The sequence below is a fragment of the Schistosoma haematobium genome, chromosome ZW, assembly GCF_000699445.3.
Source record: "Schistosoma haematobium chromosome ZW, whole genome shotgun sequence".
Taxonomy (NCBI): Eukaryota; Metazoa; Platyhelminthes; class Trematoda; order Strigeidida; family Schistosomatidae; genus Schistosoma; species Schistosoma haematobium.
Window position 1 is genome coordinate 76926492 of NC_067195.1, and position 23805 is coordinate 76950296.

A 23805-nucleotide genomic window follows, 5' to 3' on the forward strand; every position below is an offset into this window, starting at 1 on the left:
ATGTTTTTACTTCTTGCAAATATTTCATTTTATGTAAAGTTTACGCTTGATATATTACGTATATACAAACATTAACTGTTTAGTATACATATATATGTTTGGAAAAGAAATGAGATATTTCACATACTAATAAATGTACACACGAGCTACTACTACAGTGGTGTATGCTACTTCCGTCGATAGATATAAGTAGTAAGTAACACGAATCAGAAGTAGAATGCCTGACAGGAGAAGAGTGAGAACGGAGAGAACGGAAATGTAAACAGAGAGTAATTGTAATAACAACAGAATTGAAATAATCATGAAACATAATAAATATATTTTGTTCTACCCTAATGACTGCAAATAGTACATCTAGCATGTATAGTTTTCATAATTTACGAAGGCACTCTGCAATTTTGTATCAAAAAATAAATTAGTCCTCTGCTAGGGTTGAAGATATCACGAGTTCACTGAATCTGTGAAGGATAAACAAGACTCGGTAGTCAAAGACCAGTAAGCTAGCTATTGATGCGTCCCAGCCCCGCTAACTAGAGGGAGAAGTCCAAGCTTGGAATGGGGAAGTATATTCTGCAAACAGCCAGAAACGAGCGATAACAACAAACACAATTCAAAACGTATATATATATATATATATATATATATATATATATATATATATATATATAGTACAAAACCGTCCTTGGAGAGAGTTAACAAATATCATGATAAAAGACACGATGGACCAATAGTATTTAAGATAATTCCCAGTGGGAAATACGACATGGTGACAAGAGCGCCTTTGGCGCGAAAACAAAGAAACTCAAATTTTCTAAATAGAATTACAAAATTAGGTCCTTTCCTAAATGCGTTCTGGGGATTTAACGTCCCCAACATCCTCCGCACCTGATTTTTGTTCACTATACTACTATTAATACTACCGTAAATTTCTTCATAGTACTTTTTCCAAGAAAGTATCTAAACACTATTTAAAGCATAAGAAAAAGTAATGTCCGAATAAAGTTCTGGAGATTGTTGAATTGCACTGAAATCATGAATCGATGTGTTAGACTACCGTTGACAACCTGATCATGAATGTGCACTGCTGAAGAGTCTCATATTAGGACGAAACGATATTCCAGTGCTTCTAGGTTTCCAATAATAGTGTAAAATTGATCGGCTAATGGTTTTAATGAAAAAGTAATGTGCTGACTATTCTTTCAACTAACAGGTTATTTGGTATTCATATATCTTACTAGTATGTGTAGTACATATATAGACAGATTTAGGAAAGTGATCAGATTCTTTAAAAAATGACGGTTGTTCACTGGTTCGAATGATTAATTCAGCTTTTAAACTGTGTACCGGCTAGTATGACTAACCCTCTATATATAAACAGTTTGGATTAAATCTGAACACAAAAACGATGCTATATAGTGGTAAAGAACATCCGGATTTCAACTAGTAGATTGCAATTTCATCTCACTAAGGACCCTTACCCTTCTACTTCGATTTGAACAATTGAGTACTATTGCTTTTAGCCTTCTCAAATAACAACAGTGTAGCTTAAATCCAAATACATTAAATCGATATATGATAAATAAGCTTACATTGCTATATATATATATATATATATATATATATATATATATATATATATATATATATATATATATATATATATATAGAGAGAGAGAGAGAGAGAATAAATTAATTTTATTATTATCTTACCAATTGTCGTTTAGCCTCCTTTTAGATGCTTCAATAGCCAGTTGTAATTGTTCTTCTTCAGTTAGATCTAACGGACTAGTAGTTGTACAATTTATTTGAGATGAATGTACACTATTTGACAAGTCGATATATTCAACATCCTGGAATATTTTAATAGTAATAATAATAATAATAATAATAATAATAATAATAATAATAATAATAATGATAATAAACCTAAAACAGTGATAAACTTACGAACAGACTCAAAGTGATTACAAAAACAGATGAATTTTCGAATGCATTTGCATTTCATTTTATAAATGTACCCTGTTTTTCACTTCATTACGATGTACAAATTGATGTATTCAGATTTGAGCTGTGTAGGTTAGTGTATTACAGGATTATCAAAGGTAAAATAAATTAAGCATGTTTCGAGTCATTGTTTTATTAGTGAGAAGCTGAATATATATATTAGATATCCAGATACCAATTTAATATGTTTGTTTTTACAGTTTCCATGCAAATTTGAGTAATAACCTTTAACCGCTTAGTTTTTATCTTTATTTTTGAACTAGTGATACTCTGTCTGACTTTTTAAGCTGATGTACATAGGAGCAAGGTTGAAACTTGCAACTTATAGAATTTTAAAGCATAGCTTAGAAGGAATATCTTTTAATTTTTTTTTATAATTCATTTATCTAGTACATAGTTATGTATCCCAATTTTAGTCACAGTTCCTGTGAATGTTACAACAATAACATCAAATCCAATAAATAAATTAATAATACTAGAAATAACAAACTTTTATAGGCTACTTCAACAACAACAAAAATCCGGTATATATAAGAATGAAGAAATTAGTATTTATAAACGTTTTCATTACCTTAGACAACACGAACCGTATTCCATCTGGAATGAGGTGAGTGATATATGTGATAAACTCTGAGGGATAAATTCGCAAAAAACTTCTACTCAACATTAACAATAGTAAATATAAATACTACTCTCTTAATAAATTTCATATCACTTCTAACTAGTAATATGAAACCAATTGCCAAGATGATTTGAGTAAATGTTCTTTTTTCTAAATGTTATCTGAAACTAAAAAACGTTCATCTAAACATTTAAACAGTAAAGGGGCCATCACAACTATTTACACCAATTGTCTAGCTGAGTTCATTTATAACAGTTTACTAGAGGTGTTTTAAATGTTAAATCTGTATAATTATTTATGAAGACAAGTAAAGAGTAACTTAATTAATTTGTGATAGTCATAATTTTTTTTTCTCCTTCCAGAAAAATCCAATATCTGTATGTTGATATCATTACTACATGACTATCTAAACGTTTTTTTATGTGCATTAAAGAGAACGTAGTCAGTTGCTATGTTAAGATGATACAGATTATTCTAGCTTCTAGATAGATCAATTTATTCATTTTTCTTGATTCACATTTTGACCTTGTCAGTTATTCGCTTATCAAAATTACCTGTTGTCATATGAGCGTATGTGTATGTACTTCTTATCCTATTCATCATATATCTGTAGCTTATTTTTGTTCTGACTATTAATATCGATTAACGCTTGATTAAATCGAGTAGGTTCACATGCCTTCTCCACTGAGCATCATCTCGCTTCGCTCTCATCACTTCGCTTTATTCGCTTCGTTTTTTTGATTGTTTGTCTGGATCAACGATTGTATGAAATACACGTATTCGAAATTCATTCTCGCATTAGACTTATTTAATTCCGTCATTCACTAACGCGATTTAAGTCTATAATTTTATATGAGGATTGACGATATGTATATTTCAATAACAGTAATTCATATAATCGACCTGGAGTCGGATATAAGCCATTAAAATGCGTACACAACTATACAATATCACAACTCCGTAAATAACAAAGTTATTTCACTAATTAATTCAGATACTCAGTATACAAGTGTATGAAGCTGACCACTGAAATCCTAGTACGATAAAGTAGACACATTGGATCCAGTTGGTGAATAATAACTGATAGATAAACTGTTGAATCAATAAACCATTGTAGCTAACCAAAAACTATAATGATCCCTTAGAATAAAAATAAAACTTCCAAATAACATATTTTATGATTTTAAACATTAAAATGTTATACTAATCAAAAACTAGCAATCAAATTACAACATAATGCTTCGTTCACGATAATTTTATATGAAAATGGTTAGTTAGAGTGAAACTACATAGTGTACTAGTGATTATAAGCGGTAACCTTGAAATTATTATGCAGCTTATTAGCCGATGATTACATAAACCGTGAGAATAATGAATCTATCGATAAAAGGAAATGTAACGAAATATAATTGTGTATAGAGCAGTTTCACGTAGCTAACAAGCAGTTCTAAATTTATAATCAGTTTTACTTTAATCTTGAACCAGGTCGGAACTCTACAGCAATCATTTATTCGAGAGGCCAGTATATGTTTGGATCATTTATTGGATTATCAGTAGTTTTCTTATTATATGACAAAATCAATGTGCAAACTTGTTGGAAGATCAACAAAATGACACAACAATGATGTGCTTGAATTTCCTCGATAGTTATATCCCATTGAAGATAAAATCACAGGTGACTCCTGAGAGCTATTAATGGACTAATATTATATATATATATATATATATATATATATATATATATATATATATTGTATAACTGTTCAGTAACTAGATTATTTATATCTATATTCCCCTTATTATAAGCTTCATTTTGACCTATAGATTATTAGTATATATTTTATTGTTCGTAAACTATGTTCAGTTTATTAATTACCGTCTCCCACGTTCACAGACACATTTTGGCTTGATTTCGTATAAATGTTGTTTCCTATGTTATGGTGTGATGTGGTCTGTTTGGCTGGTATATAAACCAAGTATGTTTTAAATAAATGATTCGAATATTCGGAGCTGTTATTGACGTTCTGGACTCAACTTAACGGGCTACAAGTACAAAGGACTAATAAGGACACTAGGCCGCTCATACCAGTCGAAATTCATTGGTTTAGTACAGTACTAAGATTCAATAAGTCATATTTCGATTGACGAATAAATCACGTGATAATTAGACGACCTTAAAGTCATAACAGTTGACATAATACACTTTCATTTTCTTCGTAGGTATTTTTAATCACGACAAAATAAAATGTCAAGTTACGTTCATAAATGATGTGTGTCTGATAGATGTACTCCTACAATTAACTTCCTTGTTTATATTTCAACATAGAAACTATTATTGAACTCAATTACATAAGTGACTTCTCAAAGTGTAAAATGATTTGATTGGTCGAACGATAGATAGTGAGGAAGAATAGGCCGATATTGATTTTTTAGCTGACAAAGTCATTGAATCCAGATGAGAACATATTTTAACCAAAAAAACAGTATTAATTAGTTTTCTTTTGCTTCAATAAATGTTATGTTATAGTGATAAGACTTGCGTACGTGAGCAGATTGGTGAATTTAGTAAAGCAGAAGTATCTAAATTGCGTTTATTTTTCGGTTTAATATAATATGTCAATTTAAAAGACTGGAAAAGAGCAGACTAATACAGATACATGAGATTACTGGCTTTTATGGAGCAGGTTAAATCAGCTGCACAATGTAAGTTGTTTCTAAAGAGATTACCCTGACTCATAAAAGATGAACCCTAGTCAATCAACAGCTCAATACTAGACAGGTTGGTCCACTAGAGTTATCCATACAGTCACGTGAACTGGTTTAAAGGAAATGAAGATCAAAGGGCTGTGAAGTGTGAAGGCTTTAGCTACTCAGCAACGCCCATTCGAATTCTGTGTGTGTAAAAGTAACTCTCGATTTATTATAGCTCTAAAACTTGATTTCCTCTTCTTCACCATCTTTTTATTCTTCTTCCTGTTCACCTTCTTTACATTCGTCAAAAGGGCATATATATTTCATACTTCTCATAAACATACTAGCTTCATTTCCGAGTATTATTAGTGACCCAACTAAATCCTATTTTTCAATATATGTATACATATGTATGTATATTTCTGATTAGCGCTTTTCAACACAGTTCTCTCCTACGGGATGTGGTTGCTAACTCCATGCCCAACACTTCATTATCCAGAATTGGGACCGGTAGTAACCCTAAAAGGGCTCTAGGCGGAATATATATATCTATATATCATTGTATAACTTTACCAGATCAAACCGTTGATACGAAAATATTTTCACCAGATTTTTTCCGTTTTCTTCTACAAAAGTGGAATAGCTGACAAATGTCTTCGATGAATCTTTTTCTCTCTCTATAGTCAACTTATATGTGTCGTAATAGACTTTTTTCCTTTATACGTTTATAATATCCAGATAAGGATTCATAATAAAAAATTTCAAAATTAGTAATGTATGCGTTAAACTTACCGATGAATGTACATTGTCAGATGTTTGTAAACGTGGCCTTTTCAAATTGAAATGATTGAATTGTTGATGCATTTCTGCATTTGCTGCTTCTGCTGGTCTTCTTCGTATACCAGTCTGGGGGACAGAATTCGTAAAACGATTGTCAATACTAGTTGAATCTGTTCTACCGTTCCCACTAAGGCTAATACTACCAATACTACTACTGTATTGACCATCATTAATAGCAGTAGTATTGATTACATCTGTATTGCTATTCGGATTAGTTAGCGTAGTATGTTGTATAAATTGATATACTAGAAGATTAAGACAGGAATGATAATATATAATCAAAACATTAACAAGTTGAAAATGAGGACAGCCTTTAAAAAAGTACAGTTAAAAAGTCGAGATCAAATAACGGATAAAAACACATTCCTTTCAAATTAATCTACATATTCTTACCAAAGATTAGTGGATATTTTCCATTTTGTGGTTTTCTCTACAGACTGACTACACCTAGAAAATTTCCACAACCCTTTTAAACTAATAACAATTTTATTGGCTCATTAGTAAATAACTTCGAGATAAATCCTCAAAATTCTATTTAGGAATTGTAACTCGTAAAGTTCAGTCATGTTGGATGTAAGACAGATATCATCGATGCAAATAAACGACGGGTCCGCAAAATAGCGAATTGATTGAAGTTAGAGTTGTCAACCACTGTATATTAACTCAAAAGGTCTGAATTTCACGAGTACGTCATGGGACCGAGTCCTTCAGAGGTCATAGGTACAATGTGTTCGCTTGTCTCATACAAGGTCAAAACAGATGTCCAGTATGCCTTCTAGTTTTTAGGATGTCCCTAGATGAAATTAGACCGTGTCATAAAGTACAAATATGTTACAGTATTTAGTGAGGCTTTAAGTATATGACGTAATTCTATAACACTAGGGAATATATCAATTCAGTGAGTCATATTTAATGCAAAATTTTTGGGAACCAATTGCCTACAAATTACTCAAGTCAGTCAGCTACAACGTAGGACCAGGCACATATATGAATCGGTCCAAGTTGCCATACCTCATTAACACAACAAGATAGACACCGGATTCATAAAAGTAGTTAATTCAGAAGTGGTAATATATAAAAGAAAGATTGCAATAAGGATATAGTACAGGAAGAAAGAATTAGTTCGTAGAAAGAAAGATATGAAGCGATTTTAATCTCTTAGTTTAAGGGAAGACAGAGAGTGTATACACCGACGCCATTGTAATCGATTCTGAGCCATATCACCAAGAGTCTCCAACCATTGGTTACGATAGTCACGCGAATTACTAAAGTATTAAACTATAGCAGTAGATAATACGAAAATATAGACAATCTAAATAAAAAAGCTAATTGAACTAATTCTTAACGGAACATGAAAAATAATTTGTATTTTTAACAAGTATTATCGGAAGAATTATCGAATATTTAAACAAAAATTCCTAGTTTAGCAACAATGACCGCATCGCAACAACAACAACAAACCATTTTGTTGTAAACAGAAATCGCGTTAAAAATCCCTCATAGTAGTGGTTTTTGATTGGACAAATAAAACTGGAAATTCATGTTGATAATACAACATAACTTTCAAGAATAATCAATTGTAAAATACAACCCAAAGGGTTGTTGAACTTTATTGTGAAGCTGGAAATGTGGCTTGTTGATTGCAGGCTCGGTGGTTTGAAATTAACGAGCTCACCACAAGACCTGAAGGTCCTGGGGTTCGACTCCGTGAGGATTCATGAGTGAGTACTCCCGTGAAATCTCAATGTAGGATGAGGGTAATGCTTCCCTAAAACCATCTAAAAACCAAATGAATTCATTAGTGTAAAACTCAGCATAACTAAAACTGAATGCTTTAGCTCATCTCTTTGAATACAGCACGTTAACGATTAGTTTGAAAGACAGAAGAATACTATTAATTTGAAATTAATTTCTCGAAATCCGAAAATCACTATCGAGTTCATAACGTTTCAGAGTATAGTCCTTCATCAATAGTCCTAAATCACATCATTGAGTATTTGACTCCCTTTTTCTTTTCGATAAAAAAAATTCATATCATGACTGATTTTGAGAATGGAAGAGGAGTATTTCTAATAATCTTACATAATAAATAAGTCATTTCACCTATTGACTCCATTATTTGCCTTAGTTTCTAATCAAAGTAGGCAGTAAGAAGCTAGAATATTGATTGAATAATCAGGCATGCAATCTGTATACATATTTATTGACTGCATTTCAATGTTCCAAACACACACACATAAATACATATATATGTAGTAATGTGTTCGAGGTATTCGTTGAATACATACAAGATGACTGACAAAATATCAGGTCACTCATCTACGACACATTGATTTATATATCCAGACTAACTCAAAATATTTTGTTAATAATCACACCAACACTGTAGCAGTAGTAGTGTACACTTAACCAACTAGTCAGTGGGAGGATTAACAACCACGATGACGATGACAACGGAGATAGCAAAAACGAACAACCTTTGCAAGAGAAAAAATTTAAGCTTAGGTTGTCGTTCTAATACTCGTCAATTCACCATGAATGTCAACATGGAAACATACATTTCGCAGATATGTATTTATACATAGACATACACTTATATATGTATATTAATAACATCCATCCAGCATGAAAAATGGAGAATGAAAAACATGCACGTCCGCACATAACTGCAGAGTGGTTGTACGTGTGTGTGATAGAAAGAGCTTGATCTACCATTTAATGATCACATGATTGCCTATATGAACTTCAAGTACACATACACACACGTGCGCGCGCATTTATCGACCGGATTAGGATGACTGTTGTGAATCTATATCTTTCAGATAAACCAATCAGACATTAATCTATAAACATTCAGGTAACCGACACTGATTTCTTATCCCCAAATGATCTGTACTCGAAAGCAGAATACAACATTTCCAGTTGTAAGAAAAAGAATTTAAGGTCGCATTTAATCAAATCATAATGACAAGGCAACATAGAGAATTGAGAAAACCAGTTCACATCTTCATATTAAATTCTATACACTTAAGATTACATGAATCTCGGTTCAAAATGGTCTATCACTGAAATACGGAGAAAATATTTGTGTTGGGGAGGTTGTCGAAACTCTGGATCTGGATTTCTTACGATATGCGGATCGACGGTAAAATCCATCTACGATAATACTGAAGAAACAAATGCTCCCTGTGGAGCGGAATCCGTAATCCAGTCAGTGACGATATAGTGAGTCATTCATGGAGTGATTAATTATTAACTAGAAACAAGGTGAACCGAATCAGAATGTGTACATCGATTCAGATGTTCGCATCAGCAAGTACAAATATTATATACAAATCCTCACAAATAAACGAACAAGCATAAATACACATACAAACAACGCAAAACAAACTGAAGTACAGGATTTTCTGTTACAAAGAAAGGTGTATAATCAATTCAGCAGTCTGATAAACAAATGTCATGTATACGACAGGAAGTGTTACCAACGTGAAAAAAAATCAAGCCTTATACAAATGACCTGATAAAGGTAGGAAATATGTACCACTTAAGTTGCAAGTGTGAGAATAACCATCCGTTTTCAATATTCATTCAGTGACGGCGCAATAATATTTAACATTTTCGAGTACTTTTCCGCTGATTTAGTGGGCCACTGCAGCACACAAATGTAATTTTAGGTTATCACACGTCATAACAAGGGAGATAAAGGAAATAAAGAAACTAATCTTATAGTTGATTAGATGGATGTGCGTAGACGGAAAAAAATCAGAAGATAAGGAATATTTGTGTGAGTAGAATTAATAGGTGCGTACACAACTATAAAAATCAAATAGCTGCGGAAATGAGGATATACAACTTGGTGGCGATCGGAATTAGTGAAACCAATTGGACCCAAGTTGGACAGAAAAGGTTAGATTCGGGAGAGATGTTGCTGTACTCGGGTCATGAAGAGGAGAATGCTCTGTCCACTCGGGGAGTTGTTCTGATGCTATCCAAAGAAACACGTAAAGCACTTATAACATGAGAATCTCATGGATGCAGGATTATCAAAGCATCCTTCGAAATAAAGAGGGAGGGGATCACAATGAATGTTATCCAATGTTACGCACCCACCAATTATAGCAACGACGACGAAAAGTTTAGTGGACAGATATCTGACTAATTGGTTTTTAAAATTAATTGTTATTGAAATATAAATATCGTCAATCCTCATATAATATTATCGACTTAAATCGCGTTAGTGTATAACGGAATTAAATAAGTCAAATACGAAAATGAATGTTTGAATATGCCTATTTTGTACACTCGTTGATCGGAACAGACAACCAAAGGATCACAGAGAATGAAGCGAAACGACGCACGTTGGAGATGGTGTGTGAGCCAACTCCATTTAATCGAGGGTTAATCAATATTTATAGTCACAAAAAATTAGTTACAGACATGTGATGAATGAGATAAGTAGTGTACACACATACGCTCATATAAAAACAGTCAGGATTAATAAGTGAATAATTGACGAGGTCAAAACGTGACTCAAGAAGAATGAATAAATAGGCCTGTCCAGAAGCTAGAACAAGTTATGTGGGCTTAACATAGTAACCGACACAACACAAGGACCATTTTAACGAGAGGCTGCAGTCGATCATAGCGAAGTGCTCAGGAAACGACCCGAACATCCTGATGAGAGACTAGAACGCCGAAGTTGGGATGGACAACATTGGGTACGAAGATATCATGGGACGACAAGGATTGACTGCGAGAAGGATACGAGAATGGTGACAGATTTGCAAATGTATGTAAATTCATCACAATGTTTATAGGTGACACTGTATTCCTACACAAGCGTATACACAAAGCTACATGGGTATCATCCGACCACACTACAGAGAATCAGACTGATCATATTTGCATCACTAAAAAATTCAGAAGGTCAATGAAAGACGTGAGAAGCAGGAATGGAGTTGATATGACTTCGGATCACCACCAACTGTTGGTTTTCATGATGAAACTGAAGCTAAAGAAGTACTAGACAAATGGAGAAACAGCATTACAAAAGTTCAATACAGCCTTTCTTCCGGATACTAACAAGCAGAATGAATTCAAGATAACTCTCAATAACAGGTTCCAAGTCTTACTAGATCTACTCAGAGATGTGAAAAATAATATGGAGATCAACTGAAAAGGAATCAAAGAAGCCTTAACTTAAACGTGTCAGAAGGTTCTGGGCCGCAACAAACATTATCATAAGGAATGGATCTCTATGGAAATCCTGGACAAGACTCAAAAAGACGAACAGGAATCAACAACAGCCGAACAAGAACAGAGAAAGTCAAGGCAAAAGATGAATACGCAGATGCAAACAAGCAAGTGACGAGCATGAGAACTGACAAGCACAAACATGTGGAAGAGCTAGCAACGACAATGGAAAAAGCTTCAAGAGAAGGAAATATGTGACAATTATGTGACACAATGAAGAAACTGGAAAGGGAATATAGTAAACCAGAGAGACTGGTCAAGGATAAAGAAGGCAAGCCAATCACCGAGATTCAAGAACAGGGGAAAACATGGGTAGAATATTTTGAGGAACTCTTGAATAGACCAGCTCCACTGAAAGCATTCGACAGTGTGGATAGAAGGACTTTATGGAAACTTCTTCCACACTATGGTGTAAGTAGCTGAAAAATCGTCAAGATCATACGGAATTCATACGACTGACTACACTGCAAAGAGATGCATGGAGGACAGCTCACAGGTGCATTCCATGTGAAGACCAGAGTCAGACAAGGCTGACTACTTTGTAACTTTCTCTATCAGCTGGTGGTTGACAAGATTATGAAGACCCACATAGCTCATGGGAAACACGGAGTACAATCGACAGCTTGCAGACGAGACAATTTTCACTTCACGGATGACCTAACTCTTCTATCCCATACACATTAACAAATACAAGTGAAGACTGTCAGCGTAGTAGCAGCATCTGCATCAGTAGGCCTCAACATACGTAAGGGAAAAGCAACATCTTCAAGTACAACACGGAGAACACAAACCGAATCACACTTGATGGAGAAACTGTGGGACAGGTGGAAGCCTTCACACACCTGGACAGCATCATCGATGAACGTGAAGGATCCGATGCAGAGGTAAATGCAAGGATTGACAAAGCAAATACAGCATTCACACAGTTGACGAACATGTGGAACTCGAAATAACTGTCTGCAAGCCAACACCAAAGTCAGAATCATCAAGACGAACGTCAAGACTGTCAATTCTACTGTACGGAGCTGAAACTTGAAAAACTAACACAACTATCATCACATAAGTACAAGTACTTATAAACAACTTGTCTACGAAAGATGCTCAATGTCCGTTGTTGACCGGATATCATCAGCAACAATCTACTGTGGGAGAGAACCAACCAACTTTCAGTTGAAGAGGAAATTAGGAAGACGATGGAAGTGGATAGGGTATGCATTAGGGAAATCATCAAACTGAATAATGAGGCAAGCGCTAACTCGGAATCCTGAAGGGAAACGGAAAGGAGGGAGACTAATGCAACACAGTGTGTTGGGAGTCGGAAGCAGACATGAAAAGAATGAGTAGCAACTGGAAACAACTGGGAAGGATTGTCAAGGATAGAGTTTGACGTAGAATGCTAGTGGGCAGCCTATGCTCCTCCACGAGGGGTAACAGGTGTGAGTAAGTAATCCATAATGTTCAGTAAAACGACATTATCAGCTTGTCATCGCACTAAGGAATAGATGGAAGAATTATGATGAGTAGTGTAAATTTTAGTAGTATAATTGTTGAATGACTTACTTTTTTATATGAACCTATTTTACTTGAGAAATGTCTACTAAATTTTATTCGCACACGAAAATATGTTTGGTGACATTGATGAAGCAATACTAGAATACGAATTTCATCGATTTACAATAAGTAAAAATGTATTGTCTTGCTGTACACTCGAATCTTTAGCTATAACGTTTAAAATTATTGTGATTATATGAACAAGATTGATTGTGTCCCATTGGAATGACCATAACACATGTAATTAGGTTTTTCCAAAATTACGATTTATGTGAAAGATTATTAACAAGATATTACGATTTGTAATAAAGATAACTACTTTTGAAAATTATATTTGAAATAATCTCAGCAATTGAAATCTAAATAATTTCAACGTTTCGTCCAGCAAACTTCACAGTAATTATCACAATCAAATCTTCTTAACACTCGATGTTCAATTTTTGTCAAACTGTTCGTTCTAATACTGAAGAATATTCGTATGAAGATAACCATTATCTATGTTACTTTTAAATTAATCAGATCAGACAACGATTTTCATAGATCAAACAGCATATTAAGATTCTATGATGAGTGTACTTAAGAATCGAGTAAAGTGGATACAAGGGGTTAGTATCAATTTAGATAAATCTACACTAACTTTGAATAAGTTATAACTACTAATCCATCAACATATGAAACTTCCATGCAGGAGTTTTAATTTCCAAATTAGCTGGGACACCACTGAAAACGTTAACCACGAGACCTAAAGGTCATAGGTTTGATTCAGGGAGGATGTACATTATACGGGAGTCTTAAATATTCCGATGAAAATCCTGTCCAGTGCACTTGATTTCAACAGTGCTCCAACAAATATCAATTCATGATTAAAAACCATACGCAAACTAAACAAATTTACATAGCATTCGATTAAAACTTTCAGGTATTTTAACGTATTTTCTCTATATTTAGTTATATTAATCATAGTGTAGATTAGTAGTTGAGCCTGACTGTAAAGTACATCAACTGTTAGATAATGAATTACGTATAAAAATAATAAAGCACTTACAGACATCATATACAATCTTAGGATCATTTAAATGCGTCCACATCATTTTCTGCTCTCCAGTAAACGGATCCAAAATAGCTATATGGGAAGCTGATTGAACATAAGAATAACTACTACGGAAGCGTAAACCTTCAGAACTATCCACAGGTATCTGAATAAGCAGAAATAAAATTATAACGATAATGATCTTGATAATCAAGTCACACCTATAAATCATAAACTTCAATTGATTAGCTTCACTTTTAAACCTACTAACAGCATAGTAAAAGAAAGTTTGCATTAGTTTAAGATAGAATTTGATATAATACTGAAGGCGATATTGTATGGAGTGACATTTTGGTGTTGAAAGAAATTAAACAGCTTTTAATCAGTAAGTTGCAAGTTCAAACTACACTAACTAACTTCTAGAAAGACTGTATGATCGAAAGTGGAATACATAAACATGTACTTAATAAGTGAGTTATGGAAGAACTGACGAAATACCACTTACTTTGAGCAGCTACATAGTAACATTAATCCTTATAGATGTTATACAGGTCGAAATGAGGTGAGTAAATATATACTTAGAAGAAAACGTTACTAACAAATATATCAACCTTTCCCATCCGTGTATTCATAAATATGAACAAGGGTAAATTGCACACAAAAAAGGCCTTGTAAACTGAAACACATCGATGCAATAAATTTTAGCATAACAGAATTCAAAAGATATCTTCAAATCAAAATATTAATCTGAGTGACACCAGTAAGTTTACTATTATTATTCAAGGTGATAATGATATGGTCCGCAATAACCTTTTCGTAAGTATGTGGTTGTGGAGTTCTTTAAGTCCCGCAGAAATCATGAAGTGATCGATGTTGGACAACCATTGAAAACCTGGAGTTCAACCATATCCGATGTGAGGCAGTTACCCATAGAAAACAATAGATGGTTGCGCAATATCGTGGATTAATTAAAGTTAGACATTAACACCGTTGGATGCCAACTCAGTGGTCTAGATTTTAAGTGTTCGCGTGCAAAAGCTAGGGTTCTGGGTTCGATTCCCGCGTGCAGAGTCGTGGATACGCACTACCAAGAAGTCCCTTACTGGGAAGAAACGGTCATCCAGTACCTTTTCAGGTTCCCACAAAATAAAAGACTTAAACATTCTTCCTATTAAATTTGCTATCCTTAAGTAACAGTTAAATATTGATTTACTAGTTATTGCGTATAGAATCGGAAACACCGTTACACAATGTTTCAATAACTAATGTCAATATACATATCAAGTCAAAGAACAAGTAATTTAGTGAATGAATTCTTTTCAGTGAGTTCATTATTAAAGCTGTACAAATAAATGTGGTTTTACACAGTGGATGGTTAAAGTCTCTAAAAACAACGTAAAATAGGTTTAAGTGTAAACATCTAAAAATCTTTAATTGGATTTTCGAAATGATAAAGTATGAATTTGAGAATGAACTCACTACATGTTACATAAGACAGGATCCAACTAATTACTTTTTCTTCGCTAGGCTACTCTGGAAGATAAATATGTATATATACGATTATGCATATTTGAGGATTTGTTTCATGAACTAATCGTTCTACTTTTGATAGTGTCTGTCAAATAGAACATTCAACAACTGAGAATATATTCGATTTATGCAGAAATATTGGTATCAATAGGGAGGAAACGTTGAACAAGTAGACTATTAATAGAAAAACATGTTTATAGTATCGATTTGTAGTTAGCGTACAAAATATTTTGATTGTAGTCACATCTAGTATTAAACGTCTCGTTCCATTTTTTTTTCTTTAAGGATGTACTGTGTTGGTGTAGTAGGTTAGATTACAAGCCTGGAAGGAGCGTTTGTCTGCATTCACTTTGGTGTGTGGTGTGTTAGTAGTCAAAAAGTTCGTGTACCTTGGTAGTTATGTGAGTGCTGGTAGTGATGTGTTACATAAGATCAATTTGCATATAATAACAGTCACAGTGGCTTAGATTAATCCATTTTAGCGCCATTTCGATATTAGTCTGTCTGTAGAAGGTAGGGTTTATAACATTAGTGACAGCAGTTCCATTCTATGCTTGTGAAACCTTGCCGCTCCAACCTAAAGGTAAATGAGCACTCGATGAGACTATAATTTATGGACGAACCAATCAGGTTTAGGTTAACAGATCTTGGATTTTGACGCGAAATCCCTTCAACTATTTGGATAAATAAAGTTTTGGCATTATAACTGATGTCAGTTCGTGATGAAAACTGTAAATTTGATTCCTGACCCTAACCATCAACCGTGATTCAAAATCCTTACTCTTCACACAGGTTTATAACTCTCATTTAACTCTAGCAAGTAGGTGAACATTCTCGAAGCCACTTTAACGTAGCTCAAAGGTCGTCCATAAATTATAGTCTTACCGAGGACTCTGTGTTTGATTATTACTGTCTCCAAAGGATAGTTTGGATCCAGTATCAATATCGTGTTAGTAATTTTGAAGTCCAAAAATGCGCATTTGGGTGCCGTGATGACTATGCAATTAGTGTTACCACCTTGAGACGTCGGCTTTGGTGGTTTGGTTATGTTTTAGAAATGTCACCACAGAGACTTCCAAATCGCGTATCGTCTGCAGAAACCGGGGCTGGGTCGAAAAGGCGGGGTGTTAGTCAGCTTAGGATATGACTCTGTGGTATGAAAAGAAATCATATAGAACTGGTTTCTGTCGACCCATCAAGAACCTTCCCGTTGGGGTCCTGGAGATGGTGCAACTCATTGTCCTGGTACGTTACCAGACATAACTCAAAATAGGAGCCAATGGAGATCCTGATGAAAGTTTTTAGATCCTTCATGAAAATGAGATGAGCTTTCTTAAGTGAGAGGAATATCTCCTGATTGTATTTTCTAATGTTATATCCTACACTATTCTTAATCATTTATTTATCCACCTATTTTGATTAGGCATTCTTTTCCTATCTTACTTCTCTAAAATATCTCCTTGTTTTGTGTGGGGCACAGTATTATTGTTGCTTAATCGTACCACAATTTGTGTATTAAATAAACAAAATAACAAGCTTGTACTAAGTATATACGAATCACCTCTGCTTTCTTTCCTTCTGTAGTAAACTACCTGATCAAAAGAATACATGAAGGCAAGTGGTTACCTAGAAGTTGGGTTAAAACAGATAGTTGTTACATTTGTGTACAGAAAGAAAATGAATGGCATACATTTCTACAAACAGTATTCTACAACTTATATTATATGGGCATATATTTTATACTTACTTGTACAAAAGTACAATGGCGTTTAATAAGTTGGTAGATTCTCGGATCCTTCCAAACATCACGATTTAGCAGATGACACTCAAAGCATCCTTCATCGTGTATACTGACAAGTAACCATTGATGTTTTTCTTGTGCAGCAAGTTCAGCCTGTTTTAAAATGGAAAAAAAGTGAGTTTGATAGGATGGAAGACATAAGGTTATATATCATACACAAATAAGTAAAGCGGTGACTTGATGGTTGAAATACACAGGTCCACTGTTCTCAAGTTTGAAGCATGTTTCACCTATTTCGGTTTGGAAAGTCAAGTAGTATTACTAGCCACTTTACAGACAGTATAGCTCAAAGTCGAGTATATAAACATGTATTTGGTAAATAGGTTACATTAGCTGATAACGCCTATTCTTTAATTTCTATATAGACTATAATTAGACATTTGGCTAAACTGACCCCTATTTCAACTTATTTTTGATGGTTTGATAACTATTTATGAAGCAAAACACAGCACAACTGAAATTTCGTCACTAATCAGTATTCTAAGTACTTGAGTTTTTGATAAGACAAAAAAGAAAGAAGTCTTAATGGTCATTTTTTGACTTTTATTTTTATCACTACTCACATATTATTTGGTAAGTAACTCATAAACATTCAATCTTAATTAAGTAGCTTTTCATGGTAGTTTTAATTCCCTAAAATATACTCCTTAGTTGGCTAATAATTTTTTCCTCCTAAAATCTATTTAAATGAAATTTTGGTGACTGTATCAGACAAACAATATTGATTTATGAACTCCAAATTATTCAGTAGAATTAGTTTGATAGATGGTTAGCTTGCAATCAAGTATTGTGACATGCTAATACACGAAAGTAATGTGCTTTGGTTATCAATTTCGTGGATTTGCTGGAGTTAGACATTAACACCGTTGGATGCCAGATCAGTAGTCTAGAGGTTAAGTGTTCGCGCGCGAGACCGAAGGTCTTGAGTTCGAGTCCCGAGTGGGAGATCGTGGATGCGCACTGCTGAGGAGTCCCATATTTATTTATTCATTTGAACACAAATATTGGTACAAGAGGGCACCAAATATATATATGCGCCACACAAAACAATGAGAATTTAAAGACAAGGAAAAAAAGGTAAGGAGCGTGAAAGAAAAAGAGAACAATAACGAACAGATTGGTGTAAGGTAGTGTAATAATAACAATAGTAATAATGGCGGAACGGAAAGGTACAACCAGAAGAAATCTTTCAGTTAGGGAAGATAAAACCACTTTTTATGAAGAAAGTAAAAGAAGGTTACAGCAGGATCGCCACTGGCTTCTATTCTGAGCCATATCTGATAACGTCTCTAGCCACTGTGTAGCACCGTCTCTCGGACCCCAGCCGGGGAGTCGTGAATGACCAACACAAGCCAGTCCTTTGCAGCTTTCTTTCATACCACGACACTATGTCATGCACTGACCACCTCTCCGCTTCTTCCAACCAGTCCCAGAGTCGGCAAACAATGCACGACGTGGAATTCTCTGGGACGACATTCGTAGAACATGTCCAAGCCACCGAAGTCGGTGTTTCAAGATGGTGACACCAATTGAATTATCATCTCTGTGCCCGAACACACGATGCCAAACGTCTGCATTACTAACATGGTGTCGCCACTGGATGTCCGCAATCCTTCGGAGACAACGATGATCGAACACAGAGTCCTCTAACGTCCTCAACTCGGAGAGGTCAGGTTTCACAAGCATAGAGCAAAACTGCTATCACCGACGCGTTGTAGATCCGACCTTTTACAGCCAGACTAACATCACGAAGGCGCCAAAGATGGCCCAGATTGGCATAAGCCGCTCTAGCTTTCACTATACGTGCATTGATCTCATCACTCACACCCCCACCAGCACTTATGCAGCTACCTAGATACACGAACTTCTCGACTACTTCTATCTGCTCACCATCCAGAGTGAGTACAGGATTGGAATCCTGCCAGTCTTGTAGAAGTACTTTGCACTTCGAAGGTGCAAAGCACATGCCATACCTACGGACACTGATTGCCAACTGATTAAGTGCGGATTGCATGCCTTGGGCATTATCGCACAGTAAGACAATATCGTCCGCATACTCAAGGTCGAGAAGTCTTTCTCCAGGCAACAGATCCACACCACCATTACTTACATTCATCAGAGCTGTTTCCAGAATGTCGTCGTTGGCAAAGTTGAAGAGGAATGGTGAGATTGGGCAACCCTGCCTAACCCCACTGCTCGAATGGAACAATGGAGAAAGGTGGTTGTATCCCTTCACTCTCCCTGAGGTGTTTGTATATAGGGCTTTTAGGATGCTAATAAACTTCTCAAGCACACCCTTCTTCAATAGACAATCCCATACTAGGACAAAGGGGTCGTCTAGTGCTTCCAGGTTTCCAATGGTGGTCTAACGTCGATCAATTCATGATCTCAATTAAAAACAATTACTCTTACACTTACAGCTTGTACTGTCCCATCGAACAATATCTCGACTGGAGGTTGGTAAAGTTGTTGCAAATGCTTTCTTTTTCTTTTAACACCATCTTTAACTCCATTAATATGCCCCGAAGAAAGTGAAGAAGAACCAGAGCTAGTGCCATCAGTATTTAGTAAAGTCGAATCAGATCCATTATCGTTTGAACACCGTTGTTTAATTGAATGATCCTTAAAACAAACAGATATGATGAAAATTGTTTAAGAAAGAATATTATTTGTGCAACTAATTCTGTGGCTCAGTCTACAGGGTTTGCAATAAATTTACCTGTAGCTTCAGTGATAAAGACAATAAATTCACTAAGTTCTAATTCGTTCAGACAATAAACAAAGTGAAGGCAAATATTACAAGTGACGCATAAAACTTTGTGGATATTTTCTAATACAGCAGGAATTTAAATTATAGGATGAAAATTAAAGAGATTCTCCTATCATTTAAATGAAATTCTTCTAGAGTGAGCGTTACACGTGGCTGATTATGGATTTTATTTGAAAAGTGTCAGGCGAACAATTAGTTTTGACTTGAAAGATATAGTAGTGATCATTAATAGGAATCATAAAACAATGTTGGTGAACCTCAGTAAGAACTCTTAGAGACCAGCTCGAATAAAATATCAAGTATATATTTAAGAGACAGTCAGTTAAGCACTTAATCAACAATCAAGATGTTCATCTTTAGACGAACTTGTATGGTCAGTAATCATATTTCAGAGCAAACAGTAATGTCTACTAGCAACTTAATTGAAAATGCTATTAAGGGATAGTGGATACATGAAACCACGGCTAAATTAATTGGTGCTAGGGAAATTATATAGATGGATTCCGAACAAGATTATTATCACGCGCCTACCTGAATCATGAGGACGACAAACCAGAAATAACCAGCTTAGTTTCAGACCCAGGCACTATATATATATATATATATATATATATATATATATATATATATATATATATATATATATATACGTACAATCTTTACATTGCACGGGGTTCTGAAACACATACCAATGAAAGACTACAGCCCTATTTTTCGACTTAAGGGTTTTATTTGACTCCGTTGATCAAGAGTCCCTGTATTTAGGTCATAAATCGAAAAATCTGTCGAGCATCAATCTAATGTGAACCTACAACCGCAATACAATTGACTGGATCAGAGAGAACGAATTATATTTGCCCAATGCAAATTTTTATCGAGTTTGACATTGCTTATGATGGACTTATTGTGCGCAAACAACATTTAGAAAATAAATGTAACCCTAAGACGTCCATTGTTAACATCTTTCTTCAACACAAGAACAAAAGAAAGGATATGTTGACCGTTTAATCATCCCATCAGTCCGTGAAATAACTTGATTAGTAAGTGTTATACAGCAACGAACTATGGCTGATGTAACTTTTTTGATAGGTGGACTGATCGCCCAAAACAACTACCACATATCCTACTTTAAAACTAGGTTTATGCAAAACTAGCCCCAGAGTGGTACCCCATGCTTGTTAAGTGCAAACAAATTTCAGCTTATAAAAAATAAAGCGATCAATATGATTGAATAACTAGGTCATTCAGATACGTAAAACATTTATATGCACGAAAACATGATCTATACAACTAAATACCATCGGATGTTAGTCAAAACAATGCCTAACCATAGATTGGATAATTAACATGAACATACTGATTTCGAAGCTAACTGTGACTTTTCAAACGGCTGGCACCTTGCACCACTGGTTATTGTATCGTCATCTGAGTTATCGTCCGAATCTTCAGCAACGAACGCGCGTCGACGTGTTTGCATGAGAGGTGAGTTTTGCAGGTGATCAGGAACTAGAAATTCAAATAAAGATACTAGCTTTATGACAGCTAAAGCCTCACAAAGCAAAAAACTGAACATAAAATTTGAACGATATCAATTGAAAACTATTTGTTAGACTTGATATGTGTCTACTCTAGAATAAATAAGTATAACTACAGTAAAGTCCACAGAATATTATCATTCAGTGAGTCAGTCAGCTACAACGTAGGACCAGACACATACATACATCGGTCCAAGTTAACATACCGCATTAGCACAGCAAGATGAACACCGAATTCATAGAAGTAGTTAATTCAATAGTGGTAATATATAAAAGAAAGATTGGATATAAGGATGCCGCGTTTTGGTTTGGCCACCCCTAACTTTCTTCCAACCATCCTCAACACCGGCTAGCATTGCGCGTCGTGGTAATCGGTGTTCAGGCATACGTAACCACCTCAGTCGATGAAGATTCACAACCTCATCAACTGATTTACCATCATTCCCTAATACCCTACGTCTAACCTCATTATTACTTACCCGGTGATCCCAGCAGATGCGAGCAATATTTCTAAGGCATCTGTGGTCAAATACCAGTAACTTAAGAGCATCTACTCCTAATGGCCACGTTTCGCTGCTGTAAAGGATAACAGAACGAATTGCTGTACGGTATACTCGTCCCTTAATTGGTAGACGAATATCTCGTCTTCGCCATAGGTGACGTAAGTTGGCAAAAGCCAAACGAGCTTTCTGAATCCATGCAGAAATCTCGTCAGACACCAAACCTTTAGGGCTGATCAGACTTCCAAGATAAGTGTTGTCAACGCGTTTGACTACTTCACTCCCTATTCTTAGTTCAGGTGTTGACGCAGGCTTGTTCTGAAGCAACAACTTGCACTTAGAAGAGGAGGAGCGCATCCCAAACATTCTGGAACTGTTGCTCAGTGCTACCAGAGGACTTTGAATATTATCAGCGTCTTCACCAAACAGGACTATGTCATCTGCGTATTCTAAGTCGATAAAAGGACCTCCTGATAGATCGATTCCCGAAAATCCAGTCGACGAGAACGTTATTTTCAGTAGTAGGTTTATAATAAAATTGAACAAAAATGAAGATAGTGAACAGCCTTGTCAGACATCACTTGAGGCTGCAAAATCAGATGACAGTTCGCCATAAGCTCTGACTCGACTGGTAGTGATCGAGTAAAGAGCCCTCACAAGGTTTATGTACTTCTGAGGTACACATTTCAATGACAGACACTGCCACAGAACCTCTCGGTCTAATGCTGCTTTTAAGTCAAGAAAAAATATCACCGTCGGACGCCGACAAGCATCCCTGTGTTCTAAGATCTGACGAATGGTAAATATGTGGTCGATGTAGCCATGATCAGGTCTGAAGCAAGCCTGATTTTCTCATGTTTGCAACTCATGAGTCTTTGTTAGGCATCCAATAATTATTGAGGCTAGTGTTTTAGATGCTACATTAGTTAGACTAATCCCTCTATGGTTATCACAGGATGATTTTGATCTTTTCTTATATGTTGGGACAGCCAGTGATTGCGACCAGTCAGATGGGATTACATCTAGTTTCCCGACTTTAGCTAAAGTATTAGTCAACCTAACCGCTAAAACTGGACCACCATCCTTAAAGATTTCCACAGCCAATCTATCTGAACCAGCTGCTCTTCCTCTTTTTAGATTAGCTATAGCTTTCTGAACTTCAATTAGAGTCGTTGGAAATACTTGAATGTTTCATTCAGGCTGTTTGAGAATGGTGGGTAGTTGTAGAGTAGATGAATGCCAGCTGAACTGCTGCTTAAAGTGTTCAGCCCATCGTTCTAAACGTCTGGACTGGGAGCAGATAAAAGTGCAGCCTCCTTCCGAAATAGTTTCACTTACACTTGAGTTTTTATTTCCTCTTTTTTATGAGTTGTTCCTAGAATCTACTTTTGGCTTTTTCGTCACTGAGTTCAACTCTAATGGGTCTTATTAACGTGGTTTTTCTGTGTCCAGTGAGATGCAAGCAAATGCATCCTCGTATTAAAGCATGACCAGAGTCTAAACATGTACTCCAGAACGAGCGGTAGTCTTCTATAGAGCCCTCCAACGATGACTGATGACAATATAGTCTGAGTCTATCGTTAGTTTGATACAGGGCGTCGCCATGTTAGACGATTTCTCTCCTTATGCTTAAAATTAGTGTTTGCTAAAAATAGTCAGTCAGGTGGTCTTGAGTGCT

General features: G+C 35.3%; 1 protein-coding gene across 2 annotated transcripts in view; it reads right to left on the bottom strand.

Moving 5' to 3' along the window:
• UBXN7 (UBX domain-containing protein 7) overlaps positions 1–23805 on the bottom strand; it is a 54083-nt gene that overhangs the window by 27229 nt on the left and 3049 nt on the right. Inside the window, exons 3-8 of one of the 2 annotated variants that reach the window (XM_051212347.1) lie at positions 21450–21598; positions 19741–19944; positions 17269–17415; positions 14007–14157; positions 6110–6402; positions 1711–1850 (exon numbers count right to left, since the gene is read on the bottom strand). Coding sequence is in view for 1 of the 2 variants with exons in the window: in XM_051212348.1 (XP_051072526.1) it covers positions 6035–6402; positions 14007–14052 (414 nt within the window). In the remaining variant the exon portion in view is untranslated. Of the gene's footprint in view, positions 1–1710; positions 1851–4387; positions 6403–14006; positions 14158–15470; positions 15525–17268; positions 17416–19740; positions 20678–21449; positions 21599–23805 lie in introns of those variants that run through there. The other variant, XM_051212348.1, reaches the window with a different exon arrangement.